This window comes from Onychostoma macrolepis, chromosome 13 (assembly GCF_012432095.1).
Source record: "Onychostoma macrolepis isolate SWU-2019 chromosome 13, ASM1243209v1, whole genome shotgun sequence".
Lineage (NCBI taxonomy): Eukaryota > Metazoa > Chordata > Actinopteri > Cypriniformes > Cyprinidae > Onychostoma > Onychostoma macrolepis.
The window spans coordinates 4765599-4783340 of NC_081167.1; the positions used below are offsets into that span (position 1 = coordinate 4765599).

A 17742-nucleotide genomic window follows, 5' to 3' on the forward strand; every position below is an offset into this window, starting at 1 on the left:
CATCTTTAATACACGTTTTATGGAACATTTTTCAGCACACATTTACATTTTTCTATATTTGATAAGACAATCCTGAGAGATGGTACCTTTGCCAGAAACATCAATCTGTGACACATCTTGGCCTCTGTCATCAGTGATGGTTGCTTTATATAGTCCCACATCCCTCTTGGAGAACTAGAATATCAAGATAAAAAAAAATGAAGAAAAAAAAAATACAGCATCTCACAAAAACAGGCCACCTGAGTAATGCTTTTTTTAGAGCATTACTGGCAGAATAGTTTTTATGCTACATTGTCTTGAGAGTAAATTATAGCTTTTTCATATAGTTAAAAAAAAAATTGTTTTGACAAAAAATGTCAAAGAATAACCAGCATTACAAAAAATTACTACGGCACTCAATTGATTGAGGCCTCTGGTTTCAATCCTCAGAGAGTCAGAAGCTCTTAAGGTTATTTCTCATGTGAAATGTTCTTATGGTAGTTCTCATAAGATGTCAGGAGCGATTATAACAAATGCGTCAAGCTTCTTTGTATTTATGGAAGTTGCACAAGCTGTTTTACTTTGTAACTGGGAAGAATATCGACTGAAAAAACAGAGCAATTACCCATAACAGTCCAGCAGGGATTATTTGTCTTTTTACTGAAATAACCTTAGCTATGGCACTTAGCATTGAGCATGCTTCAGTACACTTGTGATACATTTTAAACTTTGATTATGGAAAGCACAAACACAAATGTCTGTTACTGGCTACACTAGTGGTCACGAACCCATAAATGGGTCACAGATCTGTTCTGCTCTCTGGACATGATGAAAAAAACAATTGTAAATGCTCCTAATAAATTGCAATTAGCCATACAAACGTGTATTGAATCACAATATCAGGATACCACGTATTAAATAACCTGGAATATAATATTTAGGTGAACTGCTATTTTAATACATTTCAATGTGTGATTTTAAGGCTTTTTGGTAACCTTTGACAGATTAGAGTGATATTTGACTAAAAGATTTTTAGCTTCAGTATTTATGAAATGAAGTGCTCACATTAATTAGGGGGAACTTGCAGACTCCTGAGTTCAAGTCGGCAGGCACCTCAGAAATCACCTCTACATCGTTCTTATACCATTGGAACACAGAGTCCTTCTTCAAATTAGCCACCTGAAGGGGGTCAGACATGCAAGAAAACACCATATATCATCAGTCAGTCTTTAATTTGATATATAATTTGCTTTGGCTAAATCATTCCCATTCAACTTGCCTTGCAAACAAGAGTGACAGAGGCATTATCACCAACTTGAACGGAGAGGAACTCCATAAAGTGAGGGCCTGGAAAAATAAAAATGGAAAATTAACATTCTGAAATCATGGGAAACACAAAGAATCAGTGAACAACTATACTGAAAAACATCAACCTAAACCAGCCTTAGTGGTTTGCTAGTTTTAGTTGGTCTCAACCTGGCCAAGATGGTTGTTATCTGGTTTAACTGGGAGGTCAAAATTTGGGATTCAAAATCTACTAGTCTGAGAGGAATCTACTAAATAATACAGTATAAAAACTCATATTTTTTACTCAAATCTCTTCTTGCATGTTCTATGGAAGCAAGTCATACAGGTTTGGAAAAACCATGAGGGAAATGAAAGGAATTTTTAATTTTAGGATGAACTATTCATGCAAGCAATTTTTTTTTTTTTTTTTTTTTTAAATCAGGGAACCAATAAGAGATTTTTGTATATGCAAAGCTTATTTGTAAACCTCAAAAAGTAATACCAAGAATGGATTACAAAACCGCAGGTTGTAATTCACTCTATTTGAAGTTTATTTCAACAGCTACATCAACAGGATGAGTGCAGTACCCTCTTTCACACGAATGTACTCCCTCCTTTGGTATTCCGCCTCAGCCAGTGCTGCCTTGAAGGCTGGAAAAGGAAAATAAAGCAGGAACTATAAGAGGTCAGTGAGTAGAGTTCAACAGAGGAGCACAATATCTCAAGATGAGAGCTGCAGAAGCCCTCGAGCAATGCTGGCTCTCACCGTCTCCGATCAGCACCAGAGAGGACTGGGCCTTGGCTCTGCCATCTTGGATCTGCACGGTGAAAGTGCCCTCGCTGTCGTCAGTGAAATGATCCATCACCATCTCAATAATGCCCGTAGCTGCGTCGTGACTCATTTTAGTTTGCTGTGAAAAAGCCAGAGAGGTAAACATTTCTCTCCTGGGCTTTTCTTAGGAGGCTCACGCAAATGGAACAGAAAAACATAACAGATGGTAGTATTGCAATAGAGCTGAATCTATTTATTTGGATTGGTTATGTTTTCCTGCACAGCAAAGGTTGGAGCTAAGCTTAAAGGGATAGTTCAATGAGAATGACAATTCAGTAATCAAATACAAAACCCGTATTGCTTTCTTTCCACCACAGAACACAAAAGGCATTACTTATAGCAGAAAGTCCATGCTGGCCTTTTCAGTTCAGTGAAAGGGATTCAACAATACTATTTTGTAAAAAAACAAAACAAAACAATAAAAAATATATATATATATATATATATATATATATAGTGAGGAAAATAAGTATTTGAACACCCTGCTATTTTGCAAGTTCTCCCACTTAGAAATCATGGAGGGGTCTGACCCTAGGTGCATGTCCACTGTGAGAGACATAATCTAAAAAAAATCCAGAAATCACAATGTATGATTTTTAACTATTTATTTGTATGATACAGCTGCAAATAAGTATTTGAACACCTGAGAAAATCAATGTTAATATTTGGTACAGTAGCCTTTGTTTGCAATTACAGAGGTCAAACGTTTCCTGTAGTTTTCACCAGGTTTGCACACACTGCAGGAGGGATTTTGGCCCACCTCCACACAGATCTTCTCTAGATCAGTCAGGTTTCTGGCCTGTCGCTGAGAAACACGGAGTTTGAGCTCCCGCCAAAGATTCTCTATTGGGTTTAGGTCTGGAGACTGGCTAGGCCACGCCAGAACCTTGATATGCTTCTTACAGAGCCACTCCTTGGTTATCCTGGCTGTGTGCTTGGTCATTGTCATGTTGGAAGACCCAGCCTCGACCCATCTTCAATGCTCTAACTGAGGGAAGGAGGTTGTTCCCCAAAATCTCGCAATACATGGCCCCGGTCATCCTCTCCTTAATACAGTGCAGTCGCCCTGTCCCATGTGCAGAAAAACACCCCAAAGCATGATGCTACCACCCCATGCTTCACAGTAGGGATGGTGTTCTTGGGATGGTACTCATCATTCTTCTTCCTCCAAACACGTTTAGTGGAATTATGACCAAAAGTTCTATTTTGGTCTCATCTGACCACATGACTTTCTCCCATGACTCCTCTGGATCATCCAAATGGTCATTGCAAACTTAAGTCGGGCCTGGACATGTGCTGGTTTAAGCAGGGGAACCTTCCGTGCCATGCATGATTTCAAACCATGACGTCTTAGTGTATTACCAACAGTAACCTTGGAAGCGGTGGTCCCAGCTCTTTTCAGGTCATTGACCAGCTCCTCCCGTGTAGTTCTGGGCTGATTTCTCACCTTTCTTAGGATCATTGAGACCCCACGAGGTGAGATCTTGCATGGAGCCCCAGTCCGAGGAGATTGACAGTCATGTTTAGCTTCTTCCATTTTCTAATGATTGCTCCAACAGTGGACCTTTTTCACCAAGCTGCTTGGCAATTTCCCGTAGCCCTTTCCAGCCTTGTGGAGGTGTACAATTTTGTCTCTAGTGTCTTTGGACAGCTCTTTGGTCTTGGCCATGTTAGTAGTTGGATTCTTACTGATTGTATGGGGTGGCAGGTGTCTTTATGCAGCTAACGATCTCAAACAGGTGCATCTAATTTAGGATAATAAATGGAGTGGAGGTGGACATTTTAAAGGCAGACTAACAGGTCTTTGAGGGTCAGAATTCTAGCTGATAGACAGGTGTTCAAATACTTATTTGCAGCTGTATCATACAAATAAATTGTTAAAAAATCATACATTGTGATTTCTGGATTTTTTTTTTAGATTATGTCTCTCACAGTGGACATGCACCTACGATGACAATTTCAGACCCCTCCATGATTTCTAAGTGGGAGAACTTGCAAAATAGCAGGGTGTTCAAATACTTATTTTCCTCACTGTATATATTAGGGGTGACCCCGAATAGTCGAAAATCCGATGCTTCGATAGGAGAAGCCTGATTCGACTCCCAGTCTCACAGTCGAATATTCGCAGGGTGTTATGATCATGCCATTTTGGCTATATGGGGGTGCTCAAATGTCTGATTTCACATAGAACTATCGGTTTTCTCCCAATAAGTTAATATACAGCCTATTAAGATATTGCTGTAAATAAGAATCTAAAAAGAAGTAAACTTTAAATAAATATTTTAATGTGCGTGAATAAATCCAACCACCCCTGGCGAAAGGGATTTAAATCTTTAACAAGACTCAAATCCAAGACTTGATTTTTTTCGATCAGGTAGGGTACAAGTGATTTCAGACACATCAGAAACATTTCAGCTGGTTATCGTGTATATATTATTTATCTCGTATAAGATGCATTTGGTTGAGTTGCACTGCAGGAAGCGCTTCATTGTAGCCTTGATTATGATTGTGATTATCTCTTCAATGCGCAGCGCGAGCACTACAAACAACAATGCATAATATTAATAACTATGACTGGGACTGGGACTCTCATATACAGGTGCTGGTCATATAATTAGAATATCATCAAAAAGTTGATTTATTTCACTAATTCCATTCAAAAAGTGAAACTTGTATATTATATTCATTCATTACACACAGACTGATATACTGTATTTCAAATGTTTATTTCTGTTAATTTTGATGATTAGAGCTTACAGCTCATGAAAGTCAAAAATCAGTATCTCAAAATATTAAAATATTTACATTTGAGTTTGAATAAATGACCATCCCTACAGTATAAATTCTGGGTATCTCTTGTTCTTTGAAACCACAATAATGGGGAAGACTGCTGACTTGGCAATGATCCAGAAGACGAACATTGACACCCTCCACAAAGAGGGTAAGTCACAGAAGGTCATTACTGAAAGGTGTGGCTGTTTACAGAGTGCTGTATCAAAGCATATTAAATGCAAAGTTGACTGGAAGGAAGAATTTGGGTAGGAAAAGGTGCACAAGCAACAGGGATGACTGCAAGCTTGAGAATACAGTCAAGCAAAGCCGATTCAAACACTTGGGAGAGCTTCACAAGGAGAGAACTGAAGCTGGAGTCAGTGCATCAAGAGTCACCACGCTCAGACGTCTTCAGGAAAAGGGCTACCAAGCCACTTCTGAACCAGAGACAACGTCAGAAGCATCTTACCTGGGCTGTGGAGAAAAAGAACTGGACTGTTGCTCAGTGGTCCAAAGTCCTCTTTTCAGATGAAAGTAAATTTTACATTTAATTTGGAAATCAAGGTCCCAGAGTCTGAAGGAAGAGTGGAGGCACAGAATCCATGTTGCTTGAAGTCCAGTGTGAAGTTTCCACAGTCAGTGATGATTTGGGCTGCCATGTCATCTGCTGGTGTTGGTCCACTGTGTTTTCTGATGTCCACAGTCAACGCAGCCATCTACCAGGAAATTTTAGAGCACTTCATGCTTCCTTCTGTTGACAAGCTTTATGGAGATGCTGATTTCATTTTCCAGCAGGACTTGGCACCTGCACACACTGCCAAAGGTACCAAAAGCTGGTTCAATGACCATAGTGTTACTGTGCTTGATTGGCCAGCAAACTCGCCTAACCTGAACCCTATAGAGAATCTATGGGGTATTGTCAAGAGGAAGATGAGAGACACCAGACCCAACAATGCAGATGAGCTGAAGGCCACTATCAGAGCAACCTGGGCTCTCATAACACCTGAGCAGTGCCACAGACTGATCGACTCCATGCCACGCCGCATTGCTGCAGTAATTCAGGCAAAAGGAGCCCCAACTAAGTATTGAGTGCTGTACATGCTCATACTTTTCAGTTGGCCAAGATTTCTAAAAATCCTCTCTTTGTATTGGTCTTAAGTAATATTCTAATATTTTGAGATACTGATTTTTGACTTTCATGAGCTGTAAGCTCTAATCATCAAAAGAAATAAACATTTGAAATATATCAGTCTGTGTGTAATGAATGAATATAATGTACAAGTTTCACTTTTTGAATGGAATTAGTGAAATAAATCAACTTTTTGATGATATTCTAATTATATGACCAGCACCTGTACATAACATTATAATGAGAACACTATTATAATAAAACGCTGCAAATTTTTAGAGTTTAGTTGCCTGTTTCTGCACGTTGTTGTGAGCAGAACGCGTCCTGAGTTAATTCAGAGCCAAACAGACACGTTCACTTATGCATTCGGGGGATTTTGTGCAGATAGCCTATAAGTCGTAATATTAACGTTATGTTGTATAAATAACGAAGCGTATTCTATATGAGATAAATGATAAGTTAAATACCATTGATTATAAACCTGCTATCAAATGCTTCATTCTACTGGTCATCTTCAGCGCGCGCGGCTCAAAACTGCACTACTGTAAAACATGTTGTGAATTCTTAGGGTTTCGCTTATGTTTACTGTTAACTATCTTTTAATCAAAATATAAAATATTATCTGCGAGGCGTCCGTTACACCTCCCTGTGTGTTAACTTCAGTATTTATGACTGTGGAATGTAATGTATTCTGACCCCGCCCCCAAACATATGATTCGACTATCAGTCGACTATCGGCAAGATTCGAAAATTCCAAAAATCCTTAGTCGGGGACACCCCTAATATATATATATATATAAACACACACATGTTGGATGACAAAGGATATTAGAATATAATAATATATAATCTACACACTAGAAATATACTAGAATATTACGTATACTATATCAGCCAATATATATCCAAAATAATCTGATAACTAATATGATACTGCTATTTTGTGTATTCCTAAAGTTACATATTTTCAGTACATAATGACTTAGAAATACGGACCCTGTTTATGATGCTTTTACTCTGCTGTTAAACAACTTATTGTATGTTTCATATAAGAAAGAAAGTCATATGGGGTTTGGAGGATCCTAAGCATGAGTAAATAATGACAGAATCTTCATTTTTGGGTAAACTATCTCTTTTAATATAAAACTCCCTGCTTTCTGTTTATGAAATAATGAAGATATGTGGTTGCATGTACCACTTTATCTGCAGTTGTTTACCTCACAGTTGACAAGCTCCTTGTTATTGGCAAAGAATTTGTAGGTCACAGCAGAGGAGATGCCCTCAGCTTGCAGCCAAAAGCGCATACGGCCTCTCTCTAGAATCTTATAGGCCAGTTCAGTCTTCAGAGGAATAACTGCGACACAAGAGAGGTGATGTGTGACAATCTGACATGTTGTCTTGTGTGTTGTCACTGTTCATACACATGACTTTAGACTTGAAATAACACATGCCGATCCTATATACAAATATCAGAGTTTATTTTAAGCAATAAGCTATGTCCCTTGTTACAGTGAATTTACAATGCTTAAATGCTATTGTCAGGCACAGCATGAAGTTAAACCCATTTAACTTTGGTAAAATCACTGTAATAGCCTCAAGTGTTTTATAAAACAGTGGTACTAGTAATTTTTAAAAAAAGATAATAGATGTTCAATAGATAGTCACATTATAATTAATAATATGTCATGTCATGCAGTTTATTATTGCAGGGTCATTTATGGTTGCCAAGCAATGTAGCAACCAGGCAGATTAAAATTCAGGGTTCCCATACTTGAATATTGCCATCTATCTAGATAAAATAATAGATTAATGATAAATTTCCACACTCAGAGAGTGTCATTTTTAGCCAATTAATTTTAAAAATGTATACACACTATGGAAATTTTGCAAACACTTACAATATGATTCTATACATTAACATTAGGTAATTATGCAATAGATAATACTTACATTTTTTGACATTCGAAATAGTATAACAATAACTATGAATTAACGTGCCACACATAATTTTAACAAACGACTTGTGAAATGTTACAATCATTTCCATGACCTTTTATGATTTTCTGGAATTCAATCATTTTAGAAGCTTGGAATATTTCCAAGACTGTGGCAACCCTGAATACACTATTCAATAAATGTGTCAAGTACACATGTTGAACATGGTTTGTGTTCAATCTCTACTCTCCAGGGTCACTCACTTGGGTTGCGTATGTCATAGCTGAGGGCCAACATCTTCTCCAGCTCTAAAATGGAGGACAGAGGCAACTATCATCATTATCAACAACACTTCCAAGGACATAACACAAATCTTTATTAGCATTATTAATTTTATTACTAAGGATCTTTGTACAATATGTAATATTACAGCAACCGCTTCACTGCAGAAGGAAGTAGCATCCATAATACAGATCTGACAAGTATCCGACAGCCAAATCAAATAAGATTCCAATCTGTCAGTGGAATGTTTTGATAGTGTCTGGTTCTCTATATAATTTTGAGGAAGGGCATTAATAATGAAGGTGATAGTCATAATATATTAACAGGCCTCACCTTCTGCTGAGATCTTGTAGCTGGCAGAGACACCATCAGTTTGTGTAACAGACACAGAGTATGTGCCCAAATCCTCTTTGTCTGGGTTCTTAAAAAGCAAAGTTGAGCTAAAGAAACAAATGAGCAAACATTAGTGTCTGTTCAGTGGGACAACAAAAGGAAAACAAACGGAATTAAATATGCACAGACTGTGGCATTGCCCTAAATATGCTTTGAGCTAATATGTATCTAGTCCAGATCTACTTAGGAGGACACATCGTACGTGTGTTTTTCTTACTGGCTGCCTGATGTCTTCACAATGATTCCCTTAGAGAAGTCAGTAATTTCTTGGTAGGACTTCTTCCACGCAAACTTTGATTTCTCCGCCATTTGGCAGCTCTCAAAAGAGAGATAAATGTCACCTGATTCCTCATCGACGCCACATTTGATTTCCTGGGTGCCTTCAAAATAACAGAAGCAGAGAAAAATTTGCACAAAAGTAAACAAGATGTGCAGACTACAAAACAGGTACTGTAGGATATACCGCATTTACAGTTGGGAGAGAGTGGGATTATTAAAAAATACTGTTCCCTATGATTAAAAAAGGTTGGAGGACACAATATTAAATTGATCAGATTTAAATAATGAATATTATCTCCATATACTAATTCATCATTACTAATATGGATAAACATATGATCTTAATATTAATTAGATGATATTTTGCTCCTCTGAAGATCTAAAATGGACTACAAATGTCACATATAAAAACGTCCCGTTGATGACATTTAACACCACTGACGTCAAATGTCATTGGTTCCAATGTGTCTTGTAACCAAATGTCATTGAAATCAAACCTGATGGAGCACCCTATTTCATTTTCAGTAAAAATCAGCTTACATTTCTGTCTGTTTGTCACACAAAGCTGTAGAATTGCTTCAGAAGAAAATAAAGAGCAAATAAAGTTATACTATGCCAGAATAATAGCAGTATTTTCATTTTAGGTGAGTTATTGCTGTAAACTGTAAAAAGTGGTGACTTACAGTTGTGACCTTAAAAGAGATATTTCTACGTGATTTAATGCATAAAGATTACTTTCATTAATTAGTTGGTATAAATCAATGTATATAGGTGGATAATAGGTTTGATTTGAATAAAAACAGTTAATTTAGATTCTACCATTTTCCGTGTAATGGTGCATGATGCATAATAAAATTTGTTAAAAAATAAAAGTAAATGAAAAAAAAAAACAATTTTGTGTGAAGAAGTTTGTGAATGATTGCTGCAGACATCTGTGGATTTCTGCAGGCACAGATTCAATGTAGCCCTGATTATGACCAATCAGCCTACACAGGGCTTCCCTTCTTAGTCGTGCTATAAGGAGAACATCTCATACAACATCACACACATACTTTATATAGAGAGATGAATCCACAGTGCACTCTACTGGCTGACAGCATTTTATCAGCCCCAAAACCTTTCAGGCTGCTCGGAATGAATCATCTTGGATCATCCCGTTTTCCTTATCTGCGAATGTGCAGGCAGCTGCTCCCCAAGACACTTCAGAACGCCTCCCATGGTGCCATCCACACTGCCCCGCACGGCTCTGAACTCCGCTCATTTCATCCAAAATACAGATCCCTTCTTTCAAATCCACTGATATTCAGCTATTCTGGATTCTGGGTGGTTTTGTAAGTGCTTAAAGACTATATGAATTTACAACTGACGAAACTGAATGCAACTTCTGGTTTTACTGTGCACAGTTCCAAAAAGCCAATCTTCATACTCTAGTAATAACCAATCTCTGAAAAGCAACTACCCAACTGATATTCCCATAGAGGATAACATCATGTCTAGCCAAAGGCAGGGAAACATCCCTGGATGGATGACCAATGTCACCAAAGCCAATGAGGTCTATACTGAAGAAAGCCATCCGTTCATCCCTCGGAAGTATGTGAACTGAAATCAGCCATTTTTGCTCATAGGCACTCAGTTCTGGGCACAGACATTTTGAGCCAATCTGGAGCCATACCATGTCATGTGACTAATTCCTAAGCACCCTGGTGCTGCAACAAAAAGCTGATTGGCTGACTAGTCACTATGCTGAGATGTGACATCAAAGACAGCAGACATTTTCCATTTCCAGCCCATTTCATGCTTTTAACGGCCTTCAAGAAAAAAGGGCAGTAGAAAAACATCTTTACACAAAAAATAAATAAATAAATAAATAAACATTTTGTCAGAATATACAGTAATTTTACGAAAGCAGTCAATTCAGAAAAACTGGATTTACTGCATCTACCATGAAAGGCTAGTTGGTCCATGCTAATCAGTTAAAATCGTCACCCCTTTCCAAAAACCTAGCTCTTTTCTGTTATGTAATGATTTCCCCAATATTTTTCTTGTTAAAAAATCCTGTTTCATGTGTAAATGAATTACATTATGGAAGTAAAAAGGGGGCTGCAAAAAGCATTTCATATTGACTTGGAACAAAATTCCCCTTGAGGCAGTGGTTCTCCACAACTTTAACAGCTAAAATATCATCATCATTAGTTTCCCAGGGATGTGAATAGAAATTACTTTTCTGAGGGTTAAACAAATGCAAAGCAATTTAACATTCAAACTTTAATTAGATTATCATCACAAAAAGCAGCCAATCAGTAAACAAGAAGCATTCTTCTTCTTCTTCTTATTATTATTATATTATATTATATTATATATGTTATGGCGTGTTTCTGGATGCTAGACACTAAGTTGCTCTCACAAGTCCGACAGCTGCGCTACACAAAGCTGACAGAAAAACTGAAGTAAAGAGTAGTTGCTATGGAAACAATACTTCTTCTCGTCTAGTCGCATTGGTATAAACTGGCATGTGTTAGAATGATGCAGACCACATTCTTTTGCAAGTACTTGCAAGTTTCATCTTGTCTCGGTGTGAATATTTTACTGTAAACAAATCCCTTTTCAAAAATATATCTTCCACCACTCCCAATATACTCTCATTGAGAATCACTGCCTTAAAGGGAGGGTTCACCCAAAAATGAAATATGAATATAAAAATAATACAAATTAATTAGGAATCTAGCAGCTTAATCTAAGTCTTGTGAAGAGATTAGGTTGCTTTATTTGATGAGAAAATATAATTTAGTCTTTTATTCACATATAAACACAAACATAAACATAGCTCATCACACATTGTAAACATGTAAGCTTGTGCATGTGTTGCTAGAACAAACCTCATTGGTTCTCACGCACCACATGCGCACATTTGATCTTTCGCTTTTACCATATGTGATGTGCTCTATGTATGTGTCAGTCACTGTTTAGATGTAAATAAAAGCCTAAATTAAATCTGTTCATCGTGATCATATCTCTTCACGAGACTTGGATAAAATCACTTCATTCATATGGATTTGTTTAACAATGCATTTATGACTTCCAATGGAGGGACAGAAACCTTTCAGTTTTATTAAAAATATCTTAATTTGTGTTTTGAAGATGAACCAATGTCTTGGAAGATGAACCAATGAGGGAGAGAAATTGCTAACAGACTTTTCTTTAAAAGTACTTCCTATCAACTATGTCGACAAACAATCTATGTAAAATCAGCAAAAAATCCAACACTAATTGTCTCATAAATTGTGATTCCTAAAGTCAAATTGCACAAAAATGCTTTTCATGCAAGTTAATTCAATGTGCATACATGCTCTAGAATAAACAGATGAAAGTGATTGTCTTTTTAATTGTAAGGTTGGTAACACTTTAGTATAGGGATCAATTCTCACTATTAAAGGCATAGTTCACCCAAAAATGAAAATTCTGTCATTAATTACTCACCCTGATGTCGTTCCAAACCTGTAAGACCTCCGTTCATCTTCAGAACACAAATTAAGATATTTTTGATGATATCAGAGAGCTTATCTGACCCTCAGCAAGGGTCCTTACACAATCAAGGTTCAGAAAAGTACCAAGATGATAGTCCAAGAAGTAGTCCATGTGACATCAGTCTGTCAACTGTAATTTTACGAAGCCATGAGAATACTTTTTTTTTCGACTACTTTGTCGATCATCTTGGTACTTTTCTGCACCTTGATCGTGTAAGGACCCTTGATGTCTATGGGAGGGTCAGAGAGCTCTTGGATTCCATCAAAAATATCTTAATTTGTGTTCCGAAGATGAATGGAGGTCTTTCGGGTTTGGAACGACATCAGGGTGAGTAATTAATTACATAATTTTCATTTTTGGGTGAACTAACCCTTTAACTAGTTGCTTATTAGCATGCCTATTATTAACATATAGGCTGTTTATTAGCACTTATAAAACACATATTCTGCATGACCATAATCTACATTTAGTACGAAAATTTAACAGCTACCTTACTAACTATTAATAAGCAGCAAATTAGGCGTAAAATTGAGGCAAAAGTCCTAGTTAATAACCATGTTAATGTTAGTGTGACAGTAAGGTTTTTCCCATTCATATATTTACAAGCAGGGCCGTGCCCTCATCGGCTGAGGTGCCCCTCTCACTAACCCATCCCCCCATCAACCCAGCTCAAAGCGTTCTGTCACCACTCCGCTAAAGATCCACTGATTCCGCTAATCCGGAATATCTGTGTGCCTGCTGTCTGGAGGAGACGGTAGTTCCCAAATGTCGTTCATTAACAGGTAGATAGCCTACATTACAATCCACATTACAGTCTGTGGATGATACGCTGAATTAGTAATTTAGTAGTTTGTTTTTCTATTTCTGTCAGTAATGATTTGCTCTCAGTCTTCTAAAAGTGCTAAAAACAAAATATCCACGTTCTTAGAATTAGAATGTCTAATCAAATTATTCTATTATATAAATTACACAAAATTTGCTGTTGTTGGCACACTTTGTAGACAAAAAAAAAAAAAAATGCCTTCACAAAAAAGAAGACAGAGAGAAAGAGTGAAGGGAAGGCTGCCAAAGGCAGTTCAACATTGCAAACATGAATTCAAAGATCCAGCAAGCCAGCAGGTAAATCATAGAATATTTAGCAGTTATTCACATTTTAATTCTTGTAATTAAGTGTTTCCCCTTCAGGAACTCGAGCTGCGTCGGAGAATGCTATGGGAACGCCTCCAGCATGACCGCGCTCTGAACCACATGTGTAATCTGTCCACTGGATGGGAGAGACATCACGGGCGGGTGACGTCAGAGACCAGGAAGCTTAAAAGCACGTGCAGTGGAACCGGCGTCAGCTTTTTGTCATTCAGCAACCGCTACTCTGTGTTTGTGTCTGTCACTATTTGTCATGAGTCTTATTTAGTGTTGCCTGTCCACATCACAATAAGCTCCATTATGTCTAAAGTGCATCTAAAACTAGCACTTTAAGGGCGAGAGCAGATCACACTACAGACTGTGTGTTCCTAAAAAAAAAAAAAAGCACAGTCTGTGTGTGGTCTGCTAGGGAGCGAGTCACTGAGGACTCTCTTTCGCGAGGGTGCCTTCACCAGTGTTCCCCGCGGTGCTGGTCCTGCTGCCGCTAAGGCGGAGCAGCGGCTGCACTCGTGGGGTTCGCAGATGGATCTGCCGGAGGGAATGGAGACGGGCTAGTCCCTATCTTCTTCCTCACCCACCAGATCCAGCAGCCGCTCTCTGGGATCGGAAGCAATCCGGCCACTCTCTACGGTTTCTTCCCCCCGGGAGGCGGCTCGACGCTTCGCCTGTCTTCCTCCGAGGAGGTGGACATGGAGGATGTCGATGAGCTTTCGTAAAGCATTGTTTGCACAAGCTATTAAGAATGAGCATATCATTATGAGCAGCGGAGCGGAGCTCGCGCTGACAGCTCTAGAAAAAAGGTGGCTGATTGCGCATTTCCCCGCTGCAAATGTTCCGCTCCTGCCGGGTGCGCTCTGAGGAGTGCGTCCATGCCTGTGATCTTGTGGTTCCGGCACCGCTGTTGCTGAGGTACGGTGGCGACTGAGATCGCGGGGATCGCACATGGATCTGGCGGACGGGTTGGAGAAGGGCTCGCCTTTTCTTCACCTGCATTCCCCAGATCTAGCGCTCTCACTCGGGGCTAGAAGCCCGCACTGCGCTTCTTCCCCCTTTGAGTGAGAGCTCGCTGCTGCAGCGCGCGTTGCCGATTCATTATATATTCATTATATGATTTTTTTCACATCAGACCCTGAATACTTGTCTGGTGGTTTGGCTGCATTTAATTCTGGTGAATTAAATGATGTATTTCATCTTACTGTGAGAAGTTAGATATATATGGTGTACAGGAGCCTCTTGGGATAAATTTCTTGAGTGAGAGCATGATGTTTTACCTCTCTTCCTCCGAGGAGGTTGAGGCGGTCAGCGGGGCTGCTGGGCAGGAGCAGCCCCCACCGTGTTCCAGCTCTTCATTAGGGAGCGTCACCTCTTGTACTCCCCAGAATTTTGGAGTCAGATTGGCGCTCCCAGGCCGAAGGATCTGCTGACCATCTTTCTCGCTGGATAATCTTCGGCTTGAACGTCCTGCTGCCTATGGCCCAGGACTTCTGAGGTCCGGCCCCTCTGGGGAAGAGTGGTGAACACCGCATTACACAGTGCCGTCTCACCTCAGTGCCCTCAGGAGAGTAGTAGGTCTGCCAACCCTGCCAGTGTTCCAGGGCACAGCGATCTCCAGCGAGTGCTTCTCTCAGTCTCTTCCACCCGGAAACGTAGCGGAGCTGAGAGGCTGAGAGCAGCTGTGTGAATAGTAGGTGAGCCTCCTCACAGGATGCCCAGTGTACGGAGCGTAGTAGACCTCCTCTCGTTCTAGAGAGTTGTCATGCTGAGGCCTCCGCTCTAAGAGCTCTGCTGTCTTGGCGAGTGTCGTCAGGCCTCCTCTCGCTACAGAGAGTTAGAGGCATCTGCTCGCCGGAGTACAAGGAAACTGTACGCCCTGAAGTGGAAGTGTCACTTCATGGTGCGGAGGTCGCTAGCTCGACCCAGCCAGCTGCCCGATTGGTACAGTTCTGGAGTTCGTGCAGGCCTGTTCCTCCGCAGGGTTAACCCACTCCACCCTGAAGGTCAACATGGCGGCTTTATCAGCCTACCGCACCCCTCTCGGTGGCCAGTCAGTGGGTAGACACCCCCTAGTTGCACGTTTCCTTCATAGCACGAGGAAATTGTACTCCCTGAATTGAAAGTGTCACTTCATGGTGCAGAGGTCGCCAGCTCGACCCAGCCAACTGCCCGATTGGTATAGTTCTGGAGTTCATCAGGATGCTATTCCATCAGGATGCTATTCCATCAGGATGCTATTCCATAGGTCAGGATGCTATTCCATAGCCTTGAGTCCTCTGCTCTCCCCTCTTCTCGGGGTTCAAGACTCACTTCTCAGAAGCTGGCCTCGTGACGCAGGCCCCACCCACTTTAGCCACTCGTGGCCCTTTTTCTCTCGCCCTAGCTATACTCCTTCCACACTAGGCAGGGATTTGTAAGTCTGGCGGCATCGGCATCTCGTTCCCATAGCATTTTCCGACGCAGCTCGAGTTCCTGAAGGGGAACGTCCCAGGTTACGTATGTAACCATGGCTCCCCGAAGGGAACGAGACGCTGCGTCTCGAGGCCATACTTCCGGCATCCCTGCGAGTGCTTGCTTCAATCCTAGAAGCTGACGCCGGTTTCACCGCACGTGCTTTTAAGCTTCCTGGTCTCTGACGTCACGCTCATCCAGTGGACAGATTACACATGTGGTTCAGAGCGCGGTCACGCTGGAGGTATTCCATAGCGTTCTCCGACGCAGCGCCTCATTCCCTTCGGGGGGAACCATGGTTACAATAGGCCCTTTCGCACCGCAGGAACCTTTTCATAGTACCCGAACTAATTGTGGAACTACCCACTTTTTGGCGTGTTCGCACCACGGGAACTAGGAACTGTTTTAGTTCCCGGAACTCCGTTTGGAGGAACTAATTAGCTCCTACTTCAGAGTAGGGTCTAAAACAGTTCCATAGTAAGTGTATGCTGATTGGGTAAACGCGTACGAAAACGCCCTCACCCGCCATGATTTAAAATGCCGTGTAAACACATACTGTGTAAACATCGCATCAACTTATATTTTGCAAGAATGGAGAACAGCGATAGATGGACGGACGCTGAAGTGCAGGCACTTTTGAACATTTTGAACTCCTTTCCGATCTTTCAATCGCTTGACGTATAAGTTACGTCGACATTCCATGTCCATTATTGTGAACCCCGCAGGACACAACAAAAACACAGCTCCGATCACAGCGTCCTCCATCCTCCTGTTAACGTTGTTCTTCTTTGTTTTCGTTGTTGAACGCCGCGCACAAATGACGTCGCTGTCGACCGGCTTACGTCACTTCTTAGTACCCACTGTCGGTGCGAATGCAACCCTTTAAATGGTACTGGGAAATAGTTTGCGCAAGTACTTTAGTACTGTACTTTTAGTTCTGGAACTAAAGCGGTGCGAAAGGGGCTATACATAACCTGGGACGATTTCCCATTATAATTACTTGTCTTGGTACTAGTAATCTATAACACATCATATTTACAATATTTTATTAAAACCATATTAATAGTAGGCCTAAATATTTTAAAAAACAATATAAATGTTCTAAATAACTTGTTTAATAGTATATAATATAGATTTATGCTGTAAAATATTAAATTAAATGTCTAATACTTATAGGGGAGAGTGGGTTAAGATTAGTCATTTTTTACTTTATGTGGTCCTTTATGTGGGTTAGGGGTAAGTCGAGTCAGTGGGTAAAATGCACCATCTGGGTGTAAAATCTGACCAAATCTGATTCAAACCCATGTGAAATAAATAATAATTTAAAAACTAATTTAATAATTTCCTTTCACAAACAGTCATATTTATTTTCATAAAGTTAACTTTAACAACATAAAACCAACCAAAATAAGTTTAAATTTCAATATTTAATTGTTTGCATTTCTGAAACAATATGTTGAACACCAAAGTTGTAACCTTCCTAAAACAGACTAAATAGAGAGTTTGTTGGCCATTAGCGACTACAGGTGGAAAGATATATCTGATTATAATGTGATGAAAACCATTTTGGTTCTTATCAGAGAAGGATTTGGTGCACTTGTACACTCTCCCTATCAAATAAACTATAAATAATATGTATAGGCTATATGATAAACTAAACCAGTAATATCACTTTAAAATACCTATTTAACTTAACTACAGTGCCTTATGGTTTGGTAAGTTAAAATCCTGACTCAATTTA

General features: G+C 39.8%; 1 protein-coding gene across 1 annotated transcript in view; it reads right to left on the minus strand.

Annotated features, from left to right (window-relative positions):
- Positions 1-17742, minus strand: part of myom2b (myomesin 2b) — a 51321-nt gene that overhangs the window by 13544 nt on the left and 20035 nt on the right. The window contains exons 21-29 of the mRNA XM_058795823.1: positions 8827-8989; positions 8550-8656; positions 8198-8242; positions 7217-7353; positions 2033-2177; positions 1855-1917; positions 1259-1326; positions 1045-1158; positions 87-174 (exon numbers count right to left, since the gene is read on the minus strand). Coding sequence (XP_058651806.1) covers positions 87-174; positions 1045-1158; positions 1259-1326; positions 1855-1917; positions 2033-2177; positions 7217-7353; positions 8198-8242; positions 8550-8656; positions 8827-8989 — 930 coding nt within the window. The remainder of the gene's footprint in view (positions 1-86; positions 175-1044; positions 1159-1258; positions 1327-1854; positions 1918-2032; positions 2178-7216; positions 7354-8197; positions 8243-8549; positions 8657-8826; positions 8990-17742) is intronic.